Source organism: Hemitrygon akajei, chromosome 5 (genome assembly GCF_048418815.1).
Source record: "Hemitrygon akajei chromosome 5, sHemAka1.3, whole genome shotgun sequence".
Taxonomy (NCBI): Eukaryota; Metazoa; Chordata; class Chondrichthyes; order Myliobatiformes; family Dasyatidae; genus Hemitrygon; species Hemitrygon akajei.
Window position 1 is genome coordinate 38610398 of NC_133128.1, and position 18482 is coordinate 38628879.

Genomic DNA, 18482 nt, shown 5'->3' on the forward strand with positions numbered 1-18482 from the left:
AAGTATATCAAGCCTTTCTTTCAATCTCTTTTAAAAATATTCATTAATCAAGTTTGTATATTAACTTTTGTACTGTAACCATTGGTACAGTAACTGTCTTATGAGAATAACATTTTTTTTTCATGTTTTGACTCTTAAATTTATACAAAATAGACACATGTGACTTTTCTTCTTTTACTCTGTGGGAAGATAGGTTGGTTCGTCATCTTGGAGAAATTAAGGAAGCTAAAATTGGACAATCCAAAAGAGATGGCTGCAGAGACATGGTTACATCAAGTTTGATTTTGCAGAATCACCTAGTTTCTGGAACAGTTCCATGGATTTAAATATGACAACATTTGTACCGTTTTAACTAAAAGAGTAAGAAGGGAAAATAGCAAAAGGACTTGCATCAATCATGTAGGTTACAGAGAAATAATATTTAAGAAATAATATAATTAGGTAAAAAATTGTGCTTGGCAAGCCCAGTAAAGCTGAGACTGTAACCAGCTGGGACTATAAAACTTTTTTTTTCAAATATTCATTAAGTTTGTATATCTGTTGTTCAAATCTTATTTGACCAGGTACCTCACAAATTAAGGATTCATAAAATTAATATGAAAGCAGTGCAGGAATAAATGGGTAATTATCTGGTTGACGGACATACAGGTATACCACACAGTGGCTTGTCTATTCACAATTAATATTAGTGAGAATGATGAGAAGAATAAAATGTTCCTAATTTTACGTGGCAAAGTGAATGTATTTCTTTATATGTCTGTATAATGAAATAAATGGGCAAGCAAGTGGCAGAGTATAATCTTGGTAAATATGAGGTTATGTACTTTGGTTGAATGTGTACTTAGTAGAATAGAGCAAGTATACCTCTCAAACAATAAAAAAAACAAGTTGTGCTGTACAATAGTCAGCTATATCAGTTTTTATGCAGTCTGTTGTAAATCTTTGAAATTATCTATCAGAGGGCCATGAATGCTCGCTCAAGGTTCATATCTGTAGAATCCTGTTACAAAGGAAATCCAGTCATATGGAGATCAAGCTGGAAAGAGATTAAGACATGGGATCAGTCATGATATTAAATGACTAAGCACGCGCAAGTGCCCTGTGGCATATTCACTTTCTTTTTCTTATGTTATTCCTTTAAAAATCATTGTTGCATTGTGTATCCATGGAAAGGCACAGTCATCCAATCTGTTTGCTAGTTCTGGAAGCCTACATGATGCATTATGTTTTGCAGAATAGTTTTGAAAAGATTTTTGATGTGACCACTCTCAATGTGAAATACTGTTTATTATGAAATTGAACTATGTTACATTGCTGTTTAATCACAATGTTAAATTTGTTTCAGATTAATTCCTGTGCACAAAATTCAAGTGATGTGAGGTAAGAAATGCATCTGCAAGAAATAAATAGCAGCCATGCAAGAGGCGGGTGTTCAAAGGACTGTGGTTGTAGTGGGGGATTGAATTTCAGGATGTATATGGTGATTTATCTATTCTTTGATAACAAGTTACTTTGAACTTTGAATGTTCAGTACTGCTTAAACAAACATGCAAAAGCAGTGAATATTTTCATCAAATGACCTCTTACTGTGGGTTTTAATTATAGTGACCGTATTACTTTTTATTTTATTTGTGCCTATACTCTGCACAATTCAGAGATATGTGTTCCAGTTCCAGGGAAGCGGCCAAACAGTTTCAATTCTGTCAGTAAATTAAATCTGAATGGGATTCAAGTAATAGTAATAGTAGTAGTACTGTGAAACTACTAGATTGTCTTTTGAATAAAAATCAGTTTGCTGATTTCCTTTAGGATATGAAATCTACTATCTTTGTTGCTTTGGCTTAGATGTGAATCCAAACCCACAGTAATGATAGATAGATAGATAGATAGATACTTTATTCATCCCCATGGGGAAATTCAACATTTTTTCCAATGTCCCATACACTTGTTGTAGCAAAAACTCCTTACATACAATACTTAACTCAGTAATAATATGATATGCATCTAAATCACTAACTCAAAAAGCATTAATAATAGCTTTAAAAAAAAAAAAAAAGTTCTTAAGTCCTGGCAGTTGAATTGTAAAGCCTAATGGCATTGGGGAGTATTGACCTCTTCATAATGAGGCTGACACTTCTATCCTCCTATTAAGCCACTCAGTTTTATAAAAAAGCTACTGCAGCTGTTCAAGTAGGCTCATTGCCTTCTCCAGACAATTGTTAGTGAGCAACAGGTACTGGCTTTGTGGATATTGTCTGTATTTTTTTTACAAAAACTGATGGCATTCTTTGATTTATAAAGCATCTAGGCTCTTGGAAGGAAGCAGTGCATATTTCTTATGGTACTACAACAATTATATTCATTGAGTAACTGACAATAGAGATGTGAAGTTCAGAGGTTTAATCTCTGCAGAGATAATTGGAAAATAAAAATCTTCCTAAATATCTTTTCTAGAACAAAGCAAGCATCAGGTGCAAGCAGTGAAGTTTATCATCCCAGGAGAGGTAATAAATCTTTACCAGATTTCTAGATATTTTGTTAAGATTTCAATTTTCTTTTAACCAAACAGGAATCTCTTATAGTATTTCTATGTTTAGCAATCACAGGATAGCCAGTGCCAGGCATGTATCACTGTTTGCTAATGTTATTAGAAAATGATGGTTCAAACTTTTCTCACTATTTATTCAATGTACTATCCAAAGTAACATATCTAAAGTGAGAGTATAAATAATGATTGCATTTTTGACTATTAAATTTTGTTTGTCAGTGCAAATCTGGGCTGACAAGCTAATTAAAAAATGAATTTGTACAAAAGGATTAATTGCATCCATTTCAAGTGGCAGTGGAGTCAGTTCTTATGTTCTTTCCCAATATTTTCTTCACAAAGGTGTAAGGTGGTCATTTGTGAATTCCCCTTGAAGATGTATCAGCCGTGTGTGTCCCAGTAGTAGTTTGCAGAATTGAATTTAGTTTCAGTGTTGTAGTTAATGAGGTCAGGCTGTTATGGTTGGAAGTACAAGTCCCAGATAAAGAGTCAATTTTGCCATGGTCAATTGTAAGCATTGTACCATTCAAGTGATATAAACAAGGGATTTATAAAACAAAAGTTGAGAAGCAGAACTGGCTAAAAATTACATGCAGAAGCATAGTTGGTTGTAGCAATGTAGTGAGATATGAGCAGGGCAAATGTCCCAACCAGAATCGCTGGCTGTTCTAAGCTTGTCTATTGAAAAGAGAACCTCCCTAATTTGTGTGAACCCTTGTGTTCATCCCTTTGGAAAACTATTCATTCTTGTTCATCTTTATATTTAGATTTTTTTTAGATCAGAAACAACTACTCAACAATTATTCTTTTGGAAATTTCAGATCCTTTAGCAAAATTACACAACAATTATGCCACTACAGTTATGATCCCCACCCAAGAAACAAGTTAATCTTGCAACATCATTCAATTGTTTATTGTCATTTAGAAACCACAAATGCAATGCAGTTAAAAACAGACTTCTACGGCACCGCCAGACTCGGCCTTGCAGACACAGCACACAATGAAAGCTCCATCAGACTGGAGTTTGATATTTAAATTGAGAACAGAACCAGTAAAGACTCTTGATATAGTTGTACCTGCATAATCATATCTCAAAGAGAACCTCTCTGAGTCCTTCACATCACTTAGGTGTACTATGTCCCGGTAGCAGGTTTACAGTTAGGAAAGGCGCAATCTCACTTTCGGTCTCGTGACATGTTCAAATGTGGGTGAGGTGCCATGTCAGTTGAATATCAAAGGATAACTGAAGATTATAAAATCTGAAGTAAAAATAGAAAATGCTGGAAACGCTGGGACAGCGTTTGTGGAAAGTGGAAGAGTTAACAAAGGGTCCTGCTCCTTAAATGTTAAATCCGTTTCCCTTTCCACAAATCCTGCCTGACCTGCTGAGTGTTTCAGGAATTTTCTATTTAGATCTGAGACCTGCTAATTACCAACTGAAGATACACAAATTAGCAGGGATAGAGTATATATTTTGGGTGAGTAACTTGGCCAAGCCCTAAAGGACGTCATAGTTTTAGATAGTCTATGACAAAACCAGCATGAGGGATAAATGTAGTTGTCTTTGGCTTTTTACCTTATGTAGGCATAGTTGGTCATGACTGTCATGATAGATTATTGCAGATTACATAGCTAAAATCCTGTCCATTCTAAGAGCATCCTCCGTCTTATTATGTGGCAGTATTATAGATCTAATTAGGATATAGTCAAAGCAGATCTAGCAACTCATATTTGGTCATCTCAGGCACTGAAGACCTTTAACAGATTATTCAGTTTTTTTTTCCCACCACAATAACTCAAAGGTGCCTCATGTTTCCCCACTCTTGATTACTACCCAGCTATGTAATCAATTACAGTGCAGTGAAGATTGCCAAAGGATGTGCCAGGAACAGTATTAGGTAGACTGAAAATAATTATAAACCTAGCGAAGTTGTAAAATAGCTATTCAGCAAACAAGAGAACTGTTCTAATAAATAAAGATATCTTATAACCACTGGATTCATAAATGTTGCAACTCTTCCACAGATGATAATACATGGTAGTGGACATTTAACTAGTTGCAGAAGGAAGAAGCAGCTCCATGAACATTCATGGCACAGTTTAGTCTTGAGAGAAAATAAGACTGAAGCAATTGCAGCCACGTTAATCAGAAATGACAAATGTTTGATCTTCTTCAGCTTCTTCTTTAGGCTCCTGTCATTATAGAAAATGGACTTCAGTCAATTTGATTCTCTCCACATGATGGCAATAAATGTTTAAACATAATGGTTACAGGAGCAGAAACATTCTTACTATGGTATCCACTCACTGGCCACTTTATTAGGTGCATTTGCTGGTTATGCAACTATCTAAACTATCTAATCAGCCAATCATGTTGCAGCAAATCAATGCATGAAACCATGCAGACATGTTCAAGAGGTTTAGTTGTTCAGACCAAGCATCAGAATGGGGAAGAAATGTAATCTGAGTGACTTTGACTGTGGAATGATTGTTGGTATCAAACAGGGAGGTGTGGGATTTTCAAGTCTTTAAAGTTCATTGCGAAAATTTTTTTTAAGAACCCAATAAGCAGTTCTGTAGGTAAAAACAGCTTGTTAATCAGAGGAGAATGGTCGGAATGATTCAAGCTGACAAGGCAGCCCTAACTAAAGTAGCCACATGTTACAATGGTGTGCAGAAGAGTATCTTAGATTGTGCAACATGTCGAACCTTGACTTGCACTACTGTACTTTCCCTTTTCTATTTTCTAATTATGATTTATAATTTAAATTTTTATTATATTTGCTTGGACTTGTACTTCAGGGAGCACGAAGCACAGAAACAAATATCACTGTGATGATTGTACGCTGTAGTATCAATTGGTGACAATAAAGTATTTGTATTGTATAGTAGCAGAAGACCACGTACATACACTCAGTCACCTCTTTGATAAGTACAGGAAGTACCTAATAATGTGGCCACTGAGTGTAGAATATTTTCAGAATTATCTATGCCTGTGTAATTACAATCTTGGCATTTAGTTGATAAATGTGGAGAATTGTCCAGGTATATCCTGTTTACAAAGAGCAGGCCAAAACCATTCCACTCTCAGTCAACAGCAAAGTGATAGAAGATGTAGTCAACAGTGACATCTAAAAATCTTGGCAAATGTACAGTGCAGCAGTGCTCTTGTTTGTACTTTGCAAGCACCACTCACCTCCAGCCATCATTATAAACGAGCTCCAAACATGGACATAAGAAGCTGGAGAATATAGGTGAAGTGAGAGTGATTATCCTTGATGTATAGGATTTGCTCATCCCAGCAAGCGAAGACTGCTTCGGTGGATCAGACAGAGGAAACCCCGGGGGTTCAGTGGCTGAGAAGCTGTTGCAGCAGCGCATTGTGGAGTGCGTAGGGCACGGCAGAGCACTTAAGAAGACATGACCATCCAATGCAGCCAAGGAAGTTGCCAGACGTAACGATTTTTCGTGCCACTGGATCCTGACTTCTGAGGCCGAGAGTGTGGGATCATCTCTGTACAAGGCTTTTCCACTTCAGTATCTTTCACGCACTGGTTACATTGTGCAACATTCATCTCCCAACTTTCAATAGGCGGAATATGACCAAGTGTATTATCTGGAGATCTGGTGAAGTGGGATCAAGGGAAAAGTTGTGACGTTTCACACAGTAATAAATGGCTATCATTATTGAAGATTGATAAACTCAGCATTAAAACATTGAGTCAGATGTTGCTCAAGACACTGTCCTCGGTTCAGCCATTTATTGATGATATTGTTCCTTCCATTATAAGGTCAGTGGTAGAAAAGTTTATAAAATGAAAGAGCCTTTGCCTGCACATATTCAGGATCTGGATAATATCCAGGCATAGGAAAATTAACTAAATAGCATTTGGTTTACAAATGCTTAGCAAAGACCATCATTGATAGTCTCCAACTACCATTTGATGAAGTACAGAAGCTGAACCAGTAATGTAAATTGGTAAAATGTAAAATAATAAAGGTTTGGAATAAATTGCCAAGGAGCAGGACAGAGCTGAAACATAAAAGGTAATCTTAAGTTCATTTTAAAAGTAATTATGGGAGAGGTATAATCTTTGTAAGATAGTTTTCTTTGTATGTGTAAAATACAAATGACGACGTGGCTTTGCCAAATACCTACAGAGGAAAATCTAGCTGTCCAATTGCTGAATTTAGAAATTATTTTGCCAAAGTAAGATGGTAACCCAAACAGTATTGTGCATGCAGTCTGAGTTGCTCAGCTCCAAATAGTAGGTGGTGCTGTACCTCACCAGTATAACTCAGGAAAGCAACAGTTGGCAATGACATGAATACAGTAGAAAAACATAGACATTTTTGGTGTGACTCAAAAATGGGAAACGATTTTCTTAGTTTCTTCAGTGGTTAGTTGTGTTCAAGTAAGGTTTGTAATTTTATTTTGTTTTTTTGGGGGGGGACAGAAAACTACCAATAGAGTATTGCCGTCAGTTAAAAGTCATTGTATATTTTATCAGAAGAAAACGTTCACATTTAATTTATGCTTGCATTTCAGCGAAATGTTTTATATCATATAATAAAGCTGGGTATTCAATGATTTGGGTGCATTACTAATTCATAAATTCTGTAATTCAGTAGTCTAGTTTTAAATTTCTTCCTAGAAAAGAGATCAGTAGCTTAATGACATTTTTATACCACATTTTTTCAGTGAATCAAATCAAAATATTATTAGTCCCTATAAACATTCTCAAGGTTTGCTGTGAATATTGGATTCTGCTTTGTTAACTTTCTATTTTTGTTCCTGTGCAGATGTTTTGTTAATGGAAGAACCTAAGAAATGTTATTTATTGCGTGAGCTCACAACAGAAAGAGCAACTATTGAAAAAGGGATGTTGGATGTTGATCGACTCATTCTTAAACTCTTTACATCTGGTGTTCTGGACTTCATCTCCTTGAATAATATCACTAGAAATCCAGTCAGGAATGATCGGACTCGAGCTCTGCTGGATCACTTTTTACAGCTTAATAACAATGGGATTTTAAGACAGTTTGTTTCTCACATGCGCGACTCAGTGATTCTAAATGCGGAAGCACTAAACTGGGCTGAGTATATGCAAGGATGCAGTGAGTATTTCTTAATTTGCTTGACCTATTCTGATTAATAGATTTATTTTTTTACTTGGATTACCTTCAGTATTGAACATTCATTCTGGGATTAGAATTAAAATTTTATCTTCTGTAGAGAAAAACAAATTCTGATTTGCATCATTTCGAGGTGGTTCAGCCAAAGTAAAATGGTAATTTGCATTAGGCCTGATATATTTCCTCAGATAATTAACTCCAAATAGTAAACGCTGCTGGACCTCACCAGCAGAAATCAGGAAAACTGCAGTTGTAATGGTTTGAACTGATACATCCTGGCTTATTGGTGCACATTTGGTTGCTAAAGAACAGAGGCCATACCTCGATAATAAATAAGTGGATCTCGAATACTTTACAAGATCATGATGATATGAAAGTGATAATCATATACACAGTAAATTATTTTATAATTGCTTTTGAGAGAAGCATGTGCTCAGCATTCACATAAAAATATCTTAATGGTGCAGATGTGATCATTATTACTGTGTTGTATAAAGTCTTAAAATGTGCAATATAACATCAGCTTGTTTTTTCCTATATTCAATTCTCCATGACTCTCACATTTCTATGAAGGAAAGACTTGTTCCTCACCAGGTGTAAAATATAAACTTTTCGCATGCCCAATCCGCATTTTCACTCTTTTAGGCTTCCTTGAGAAGTGAAGATATGATGCAGACGTCTGGATCATATGGCAAATACTGCATTATCTCAGTTATAATAATTAAGTTGTAAATTAATTGTTAAAAACTGCCACCTGCCAAAGAGAATGTAGGTTCTCTTCTCTGCTTACAGAGCATATTGCAAACATAGGAAACAAAGCCAAACTATGTAAACCAACGACCACTAATTAACTTAATCCTTTTTGTACCACATATTGACCATATCCCTCTCTTCACTACATATTTATCTGCCATTGTAAGAATTCCTTAAACACTCCTATGCTATCAGTCTCTGTCATCATCCTGGCAGTGCATTCCAGGCCCCTACTACTGTCTGTGTTTTTAAAAAAACATCTCCTTTGTAGTTATCCCTTTCACTTTAAACACATGCCTTTTAGTACTAGATATTTCATTTTTGGGAAAATAATGCTGGCTGTTTATTCTATCTATGCCTCACAATTTTATAAACCTCTATTAATGTCTCCTCAGCCTCTACTACTCCTGAGAGAGAAGTTCCTGCTTGTCCTGCCTCTTATACATGTGTTAAGCATCCTCTGCACCCTCTTCAAAGCCTCCACATCCTTCCTATAATAAGGCAACAAGAACTGAACACAATACTCTAAATACAGTCTAATCAGAGTTTTAAAAAATTGTAACATAACTTCCTGGCTTTTGAACTCAGTGCCTCGACTCATGAAGGCAAGCATGCCGTACGCCTCTACCACCCTATCAGCCTATGTGGCATCTCAGGGCATCATGCATCTGGACTCCAAGATACTTCTGTTCATCAGTGCTATTAAGGATCCTGCCATTAAATGTGCACTGTCCCTTTATGTTGGATCTCCCAACATCTCACATTTGCTCAGATAAAACTCCATCTGCCATGTCTCTGTCCATATCCACAATTGATCTATATCCTGCTCTACCCTTTTGCAATCTACTACATTGTCAACGATACCACAAATCTTTGTGTCGTCTGCAAATTAAGTCACTTTAAGATCCCAGTGCAGTACCCTGTGGGACGCCAATGATCAAAAAATTGAGAAAGCCCTGCTTCTCATTATAAAGGTTATCTAGTAAATTTATTAAATGTTCTTAAATACTTATTGGCTTTCAGGAATGTTATTGGTAAGATAAAACTCATTATAACTACGTGGTACCAGAAATACACCAAGGTGCCGAGAAGTCATATGGACAGAAGGTAGTGAGAAGGATCAAACACAAGGAAATCTGCAGATGCTGGAAATTCAAACAACAACACACACAAAATCTTGGTGGACGTCCTGATGAAGGGTCTCGGCCCGAAATGTTGACAGCGCTTCTCCCTATAGATGCTGCCTGGCCTGCTGTGTTCCACCAGCATTTTGTGTGTGTTGTAGTGAGAAGGATGCTTTGATTAATGCTGGTAAATTTCTAGCATTCATGGTGATTCAGACTTGGTACTACCATTTGATTTAAGAGAAAAACTAGGATTATACTATCAACTGTCTTTTTTGCTTTTCTGAACTTCTTGCAGTAGTGCTCAACTGTGGAAAATGTATGTAAACAATATTTTATATCTGTGTTAAATCATTTTGGTGGATGCAGCTAATACTGATCCAAGTCTGTTTTTGAGGTAAATGACAGATATTAAATGAATGCTTCGTTGTGCTAAACCTACTGGGTTCTGTAAATTGCTTGCTCAATGACTATATTAAAAACTTATTTTAATATTTATGTAACCAGTGGTTTTATGTTGTGTAGGTGACAGCTGCTGTATGTTCTTCATTAAGAAATATGGCGATGTTTTTAAATACGTATTGGAAGAATACGGCGTGAAGAGATTTAATGAATATTTCCTGAAATCGGGAATGCTGACTGAATCTGAGAGCAAGGATTTATGCAAGTACAGCTATAAGGAGGGAGCAGAGCGTTTTATGCACATCCTATTCACCAAAAAAACCATTCTATGTGTAGCGGATATGTGGTTTACATTAGTGGAACATAAGCATGATATTCCTTACCTGGGACCATATATCAACAGCTTCCTGAAAGCATTTGATGAACAAAGTAATTGAATTTTTTTTTTAATCTGATCTTATTTTTGAATTCCCTTTGGTGCAAAAGTAAATTAACAATTTTTGTACCAATATATGATTAATATTTTGGACTATGGTACAAATTTTTATAATGATAACAGTATACTTAGAAGGATCCAGTACCCCAGCTGTAAGTTTAATTATGTTTAGGATGAGTCACTACATTGCCAATAATGCATTACTGAAGTCTGTGGTGGTGTTTCAGCATCTGAGGGTAGGGTTTGCTGTTAGACGGAGAAGATGTCTTTCTGCATTTTGATAGATGGTACATAGGTGCACAGTTAAATGATTAAGCAATGAACCAACTAAAGTCCAAGCAAGGTTAAAATGTTTTATTTGAACAGAACTGATTTAATTCATCTTGAAGATCTGCCATTTTTCAACTAGTTTGATAACAAGTAAGATGATATAAACCACATACCTTGAATAGAACTTCTGGGACATGATGGCAGTTTCTTGAAACCAACAGAAATTAAATCAGATGATGATCTACCATAACTTCTTACAAGGTTGAGAGGAATATTTAACACTACACATTCATTTGATTCATACTTCAATACAATAAATTGATGACAAAACAATGCTCAACAAGTACCATTTGTCCATTGCATTTTCACTTCCCACTGAAATCCTGGAGCTGAGCATAACTCTCATATCCACCTTCCTCCTTCTGTCTTACTACTCTCACTCTTTCCAGCCAATTCATAATTATGCCCAACTCTAATGATTTATAATAGGAATACTCCATTTGATCTCGACTCTCCAGATATAGAAAGACCCTCCATAATGCAGAAATCCTGATTATTAATTATGATGGAATGTCACCTTGCACTGTCTCTAATCACATTCTTTCTATAGTGTGGTTATGAGAACAGCACAAAATAATCGATGTGTGGCCTAACACAAGTTTTGTAAAATTGCAAGTTAACATTACAGTTTTATAATTATGCTTCTGACTATGATGGCCATATGCATTTTCACAATCCCTTCAGCCTGTGTTGCCTATTTCAGGAAACTGTGGACTTGGACACCTTTGGCTCTCTGTTCATCAATGTTCCTTAGTGCCCTACCACTTACTATATATGTCCTACATTTATTTGACTTCCCAAAATACATTATCCCACACTTGTCAGAATTAAGTTCCATCTGCCAGTACTCTGCTCAACATCGCATATTTTGCCGTAGCCTTGGACAATCTTCCCTGCTATCCACTTAGCTCCTTATCAAATACTTCTGATTCTTCTTAATATTACCTGCAAAAGACATTTCAGGCCTCCCTAATTTATTTCCAAAGTGTTCTGCATCCCTTAAGGGACTTGATTAGGTGTGGTTGCCTACATCAGTTAGGTGTTTCCTTATTTTCTTGATCAATAATTGTAGTCATCCAATATTCTCTAATCTAGTCATCTTTGCCCCTAACTTTGACTAGAACATGCTTGCTTTGAGCTCTAGCTAATATTCTTCTAGAAGACTGCCATTTATCTGATGTTGTTTTATCTACAAACGTTTGTACAAGCATTTGCTCCCTATCTATTGTTTGCCAGGTCTGCTCTTGCATTATCGAAATCAGTCATCCCCCCAGTTTAGAACCATAACCTGAGGACTAATCTTATCCCTTTCCATAACTAGATTGAAAATTACATAGTTATTGTCACTGTTTCCAAAGTGTTCCTTAGCTGTAAAATCCCACCACCCACCCATCTACACTTAGAAAGATACAGTCAAGTACAGCCATTTCTCTGGTAGGACTATCTATATACCATTTCAGAAAACTATCTTGGGCACACTTAATAAATTCTGCCGTTTTGAAGTACCTTGCACTGGGATAAGGCAAGAGGATGAGGTTAAGAGAGATAATAAATCAGCCATGATGGAATGGCAGAGTAGACTCAATGGGCCAAATGGCTGAATCCTGCTCCTATGTCTTATGGTTTTATGGTCTAATCTTGATCAATATTGGGGAAGTTACATTTTCCAGTACTATAATCCTATTCTGTAATTAAACAAAAGCATCTGACAGGTGGAAGGAAAGAAGTATTTAAAATACCAGAAATCAGAAATGAGGGTGAAACCAGAAATTTGTATGTGCTTAATGGAAAGAGAAAAAAAAGTATTTTCTTTTTGATCCAGTTTACAAAGTGTAGACATCAGCTTATAAAGTGTTACACTTCATTAGAGTATCTCAAGATATTCTACAGAAGAATCATCAAACAAAATGTGACATATACAGGATAGATAACTAGAATTTTGGTCAGAGTGTTCATATTATACAAATTTTATGAAAGTTTGATTTCACATGCCTGCTCTGCCTTTCAATATCATGACTGATCTCTATTTCAAAAACACTGTTTTTCTGCAATACTCACTTATCCTTTGATTCCTTTAACATCTTGAAATCTATCATCTCTGTTTTACATACATTTAATGATTGTGCCTCCACAGAACCTTCAGGGTGGAGAATAATAGATTCACCACACAATGAAGAAATTTTTCTTTAATGCAGCCTTAAGTTGGCAACCACTTGCTAGGGGAAACATCCCCTCACGTTTATAGAAACATAGAAAACCTACAGCAGAATACAGGCCTTTCGGCCCAAAAAGCTGTGCCAAACGTGGCCTTTCAAACCTGAGAAATTACCTAGGGTTACCTATAGCCCTCTATTTTTCTGAGTTCCACATACCTGTCCAGGAGTTTCTTAAAGGAACCTATTGTATCCACCTCCACCACCATTGCCAGCAGTCCATTCCACGCACTCACCACTTTGTGCATAAAAAACTTACCCCTGATATCTCCTCCGTGCATACTTCCAAGCACCTTAAAACTGTGCACTCTCATGCTAGCCATTTCAGCCCTGGAAAAAAGACTCTGACTATCCACATAATCAATGCCTCTCATCATCTTATATACCTCTCTCAGATCACCTCTCATCCTCCATCGCTCCAAGGAAAAAAGGCCGAGTTCACTTAACCTATTCTCATAAGGCATGCTCTCCAATCCAGGCAACATCCTTGTAAATCTCATCTGCACCCTTTCTATGTTTTCCACATCCTTCCTATAGTGAGGCGACCAGAACTGAACTCAGTACTCTCAAGTGGGGTCTGACCAGGGTCCTATATAGCTGCATCATTGCCTCTCGGCTCCAAAATTCAATTCCACAATTAACGAAGGCAAATACACCGTACGCCTTCTTAACCACAGAGTCAACCTGCACAGCTGCTTTGAGGGTCCTATGGACTAGAACCCCAAGATCTCTCTGATCCTCCACACTACCATGAGTCTTACCATTAATACTGTATTTTGCCAACATATTTGACCTACCAAAATGAACCACTTCACACTTATCTGGGTTGAACTCCATCTGCCACTTCTCAGCCCAGTTTTTCATCCTGTCAATGCCCCGCTGTAACCTCTGACAACCTCCACACTATCCACAGCTCCTCCAATCTTTGTGTCTTTAGCAAATTTACTCACCCATCCCTCCACTTCATCATCATTAGCAAATTTACTCACCCATCTCTCCACTCCGTCATCCAGTTCATTTATAAAAATCACAAACTAGAACAGATCCCTGAGGCACACTACTGGTGACTGACCTCCATACAGAATTTGACCATCTACGACCACTCTTTGCCTTCAGTGGGCAAGCCAGTTCTGGATCCACAAAGCAATTTCCCTTAGATCCCATGCCTCCTTACTTTCTAAATAAGCCTTGCATGGGGTACCTTGTCAAATGCCTTGCTGAAATCCATATACACTACACCTACTACTCTACCATTATCAATATGTTTAGTCACATCCTCAAAAAATTCAATCAGGCTCATAAGGCACGATCTACCTTTCACAAAGCCATGCTGACTATTCTTAATCATACTATGCTTCTCCAAATGTTCAATAATCTTACCACTCAGGATCTTCTGCATCAACTTACCAACCACAAGAGTAAGACTCACTGGTCTATAATTTCCAATTTCCTGGGCTATCTCTACTCCCCTTCTTGAATAATGCAACAACATCCACAACCTTCAGTCCTCCAGAATCTCTCCTGCCCACATTGATGATGCAAAGATCATCGCCAGAGGCTCAGCAAACTCCTTCCTCACCTCCCAAAGTACCCTGGGGTACATCCTGTCCAGTCCTGGTGACATCCAACTTGATGCTTTCCAAAAGCTCCAGCACATCCTCTTCCTTAATATCTATATGCTCAAGCTTTTCAGTCCACTGTAAGTCATCCCTACAATCTCCAGGATCCTTTTCTGTAGTGAATACTGAAGCAAAGTACTCATTAAGTACCTCTGCTGTCTCCTCTGGAAATTCTGCTCCTATCCTGTAAGCTCTTACTCAAAGCTGGTATGTTTCATTAAGACCATCTCTGATTCCTCTTAAACTCTAAAATATAATGGCCTATCCCCATTCTATCCTCATACCATAGACCCACCATCCCAAAAAGCAGTCTGTTGTATCTTTGTGGCTTTCCCTTAGTAGAAAGTACATCCATTTTTTGGTAGAAACAAAAGTTGTGCACAGTGCTCCGAATGTGTTAAACCACAGCACTATAAAATTGTAGTAAACCATCATTACCTTCATACTTAAAATTCTTGCTATAAGAGGATTTTAGGGATTATGGAGTTAATCAGAAACTAGGGCTAAAAGCACAGCTCTGATGGTGAAAATCAGCTAGAATTGGATGAGTGCAGAGATTTTGGTAGGATAGAGCCATGGATAAGGCACCAGAGATAAGCTGACACCAAGTCATTAAAAGATTTGAAAAGTGAGCCATTGCCAGACCAGGTGACAGTGTAACTCAGCAGTGCGTGAGTGCCAGGTAAGCAATACTTGCTATGATGAAGAATTGTAGCTGTAGAAATTTGTATAAGTAGTTTTTGGAAGGATTGATTGTAAAGTCAAAGCCCACCCAGAAGAGCAGTCCAGAGGAGGTTCATTAGAATTATTCTGGGAATGAAAGAGTTAATGTATGAGGAGCATTTGATTGCTCTGGTCCTGTTCTCTCTGGAGTTCAGAAGAATGTGGAGGATCTCAGTGAATCCTATCAAATACTGAAAAGCCTGGTTAGAGTCGATGTGGAGAGAATGTTTCCTATAGTGGGTAAGTATAGGACCAGAGGGCACAGCCTCAGAATAGAGTGATGTCCATTTAGAACAGAGATGAGGAGGAATTTCTTCGGTCAAAGGGTAGTTATTGCTACAGACGGTTGTGGAGGCCAAGTCGTCAAGTGTATTTAAAGTGGAAATTGATAGGTTCTTGATCAGTAAGGGTCAAAAGTTATGGGGAGAAGAAAGAAAAATGGGGTTGAGAGGGATAATCAGCAATGATGGAATGGTGAAGCAGACTTGATGGGCTGAATGGCCAAATTCTACTCCTACACCTTGCCACTTTATGGTATTTAGGTTAGAAGGGAAAGTGTCAAGTGAGACAAAACTAGAACTAGGTGGGGAAAGGCACATTGGTTGAGGTGTTCACTTTGAAGTCACAGAATACTGTGATTGCAGACTGTCTGTTTCATACTTAGAAGATAGAAAGAGAAATGGAGCCAGTACTTACAGAATTAAATTTGTGTCACGATCCAATGAGTATAGCTTTGATGTTTCTGGTATTTCAGTGGGAAAAAATCATGCATAAGGAATAAATTCATTTTAAACTGCTGCTTTAATATATCCATTGGAATTTATTTCTCATTATTTTTCATCTGCCTGTGGTGTTTAATATTGCACATGATAGCAACCTTCTCTGAGTTGTCCCAAATTTGGTTCTGAAGTATTCCTATCCATTCAGTTGTTGCTAAAAACCCAGCAAAGATTGCATCACTTCCTATTCCTGAATTTTCCGAAGGTCAATTTCCAGTTTTTTTTGGCTCTCTTTCTCACTTTTTGCTACCCTTTGACAACCTCACTGAAAATGCGTGGTTCCATTTACTGTATATGGGCAGTTCAGTTTTCTGGGTTTTGTTGTACCATTATGCAATCATCTTCGTACCTTTTGATATACATCCCAGGTACATCTGCTCTGATGTTTTAAATTTTGAACAGTTATTGCCTCTAGTGGAGATGACTGACACAGTTGGGGCACAAAGTGTTTTGTCAACCTTGTGATGGAGTCTTGGGCAGATTAAGGTCACCGTTTCACTCTTTAGCTTATGAACTGCGAAAATTTAAAACATTGTATGGCAAACACATTGTCATCTGTTCTTTTTCAAATTTACTGCAACTCATTTCCTTTTCTCAAACTCCTTAAATAAGGTATAGTTAAGTTTGAACTGTTATATATAATCTGTTATAATTGTTTGTTTTTCATTTTTACATTCAGCTGGACCTTTCTGTCCACAATTTGATCCACAATTGCCAGTCAAGCCTCTATTAAAAAAGAGGTGCTATGTTAATCTATACCGCCTGCTTCATTTAATACATGTTGAAGGCACAGAAGTTGTTAGGAGAATTTTTGATACCCGTGTCTCAGCAGAAGAATTGGAAGAAGAAATCACGAAAAACAAAGTTTTAATCAAGAATCGTTTGGAGGGACCAGATTTTAGCAACTTCAAAAAAAAATGGATCAATATTATTTATTCAACAGACAAATCAAAAACTCTTCATTTCACATTGCCTATTTTTCAATTTCTTGCTGTGTTTATGAAGAAGTTTCCCCGTCCCAAAAAGGGCTGGACTGGTAGGCTTGCAAAATCAGACACATCCCCAGGAGCTTATCTGCGGCGAATTTGTGAAATGCGAGACCACCTCTTGAAAGATATTTTACACAGATGTCTATCCTATGAAAAATTTGACAGAATGTGGAATGAAGCTTCGGAGATACTTGGTCAGCTTGGCGCGGATGAAAAGAGATTGCAAGAACTTCGCATGCAGCCAATGAGTATTGTATTTGTTGAAAGGAGATACATGGAGAAATACTTTAATAAGCCTCTGTCTGAACTTTTGGAGGAACTTATTGTTAAACAACACAAAGGTAATATTTGTTCATTTATATATTAAACATCATTTAACTAATATCACAACATGCTGAGAACACTCAGCAGGGTACACAGCACAGTACGGAGAGTTGTTTTGAGTTAGTAACTCTTCATAAGATCAGGAGAAATGAGAAGAGAAGTGTGTGCTAATGTCCAGCAAGATGAGGGGTGGAGAAGGATTCTAGTGCTGCACAGGGGGTGGGGGGTTTAAACTAGAGTTGCAGGTGGACTGGAACCAGAGCTCCAGAACAGATAGTGGAGAGGTTGTGGAGAAAGGCATTCTTAAGTGTAGATATAAAGTCATTAATTGAATGGTTGAGCATGGGGGGACTAATGTTCTGAGCTGTGTATATGTGAATGCAAGGAGTATCGTAGGAAAGGCCAGTGAGCTTAGGGCCAGCTCATGGAATTATGACATTGTAGCCATTAGTGAGACTTAGTTGCAAGAGGGGCAGGACTGGCAGTTCAATGTTCCGGGGTTCTGATAGAGTGGGGGGGATTAAAGGGGGAGCAGTAGCATTACGAGTCTGGGAAATTGTTACAGCAGTTTTCAGTCAGAACTGACTGGAGAGCTCATCTAGTGAGACTTTATGAGGAATAAGAAAGTTATCACCACATTAATGGGATTATATTATAGACAACCCAACAGTCTGCAGGTTTTAAAGGAGCATATTTGTAGAGCGATTGCAGACTGTTGCAAGGAACATAAGGCTGTGGTAGTAAGTGATTTTAACTTTCCATATATTGACTGGGACACCCATACTGTAAAGGGGCTGAATGGGAAAGTTTGTCAAATGTCATCCAGAACATTTCACTAATCAATACATAGAAATCCCAACTAGAGAGAGTGCGATACTAGATTTCCTATTAGGGAATGAGATAGGGCAGGTGACAAAAGTTTGTGTTGGTGAACACTTTGTATCTAGTGATCATAATGTCATTTGTGTCAAAGTAATTATGGAAAAGGATAGGTCTGATCCTTGAATTGCGATTCTGAATTGGAGCAAAGCCAATTTTGATGGTATCAGAAAGGTTCTGGCAAGTATAGATCTCGACAGGTTGGTTTTTGGCAAATGTGTATTTGGTAA

General features: G+C 37.4%; 1 protein-coding gene across 4 annotated transcripts in view; it reads left to right on the forward strand.

Moving 5' to 3' along the window:
- The window catches only part of LOC140727650 (E3 ubiquitin-protein ligase DZIP3-like), a 107662-nt gene that overhangs the window by 20975 nt on the left and 68205 nt on the right, over positions 1-18482 (forward strand). For all 4 annotated transcript variants that reach the window (XM_073045267.1, XM_073045266.1, XM_073045268.1 and 1 more), the window contains exons 4-8: positions 1346-1380; positions 2455-2504; positions 7349-7663; positions 10084-10389; positions 16740-17390. In XM_073045267.1, the coding sequence (XP_072901368.1) occupies positions 1346-1380; positions 2455-2504; positions 7349-7663; positions 10084-10389; positions 16740-17390 (1357 nt within the window). The remainder of the gene's footprint in view (positions 1-1345; positions 1381-2454; positions 2505-7348; positions 7664-10083; positions 10390-16739; positions 17391-18482) is intronic.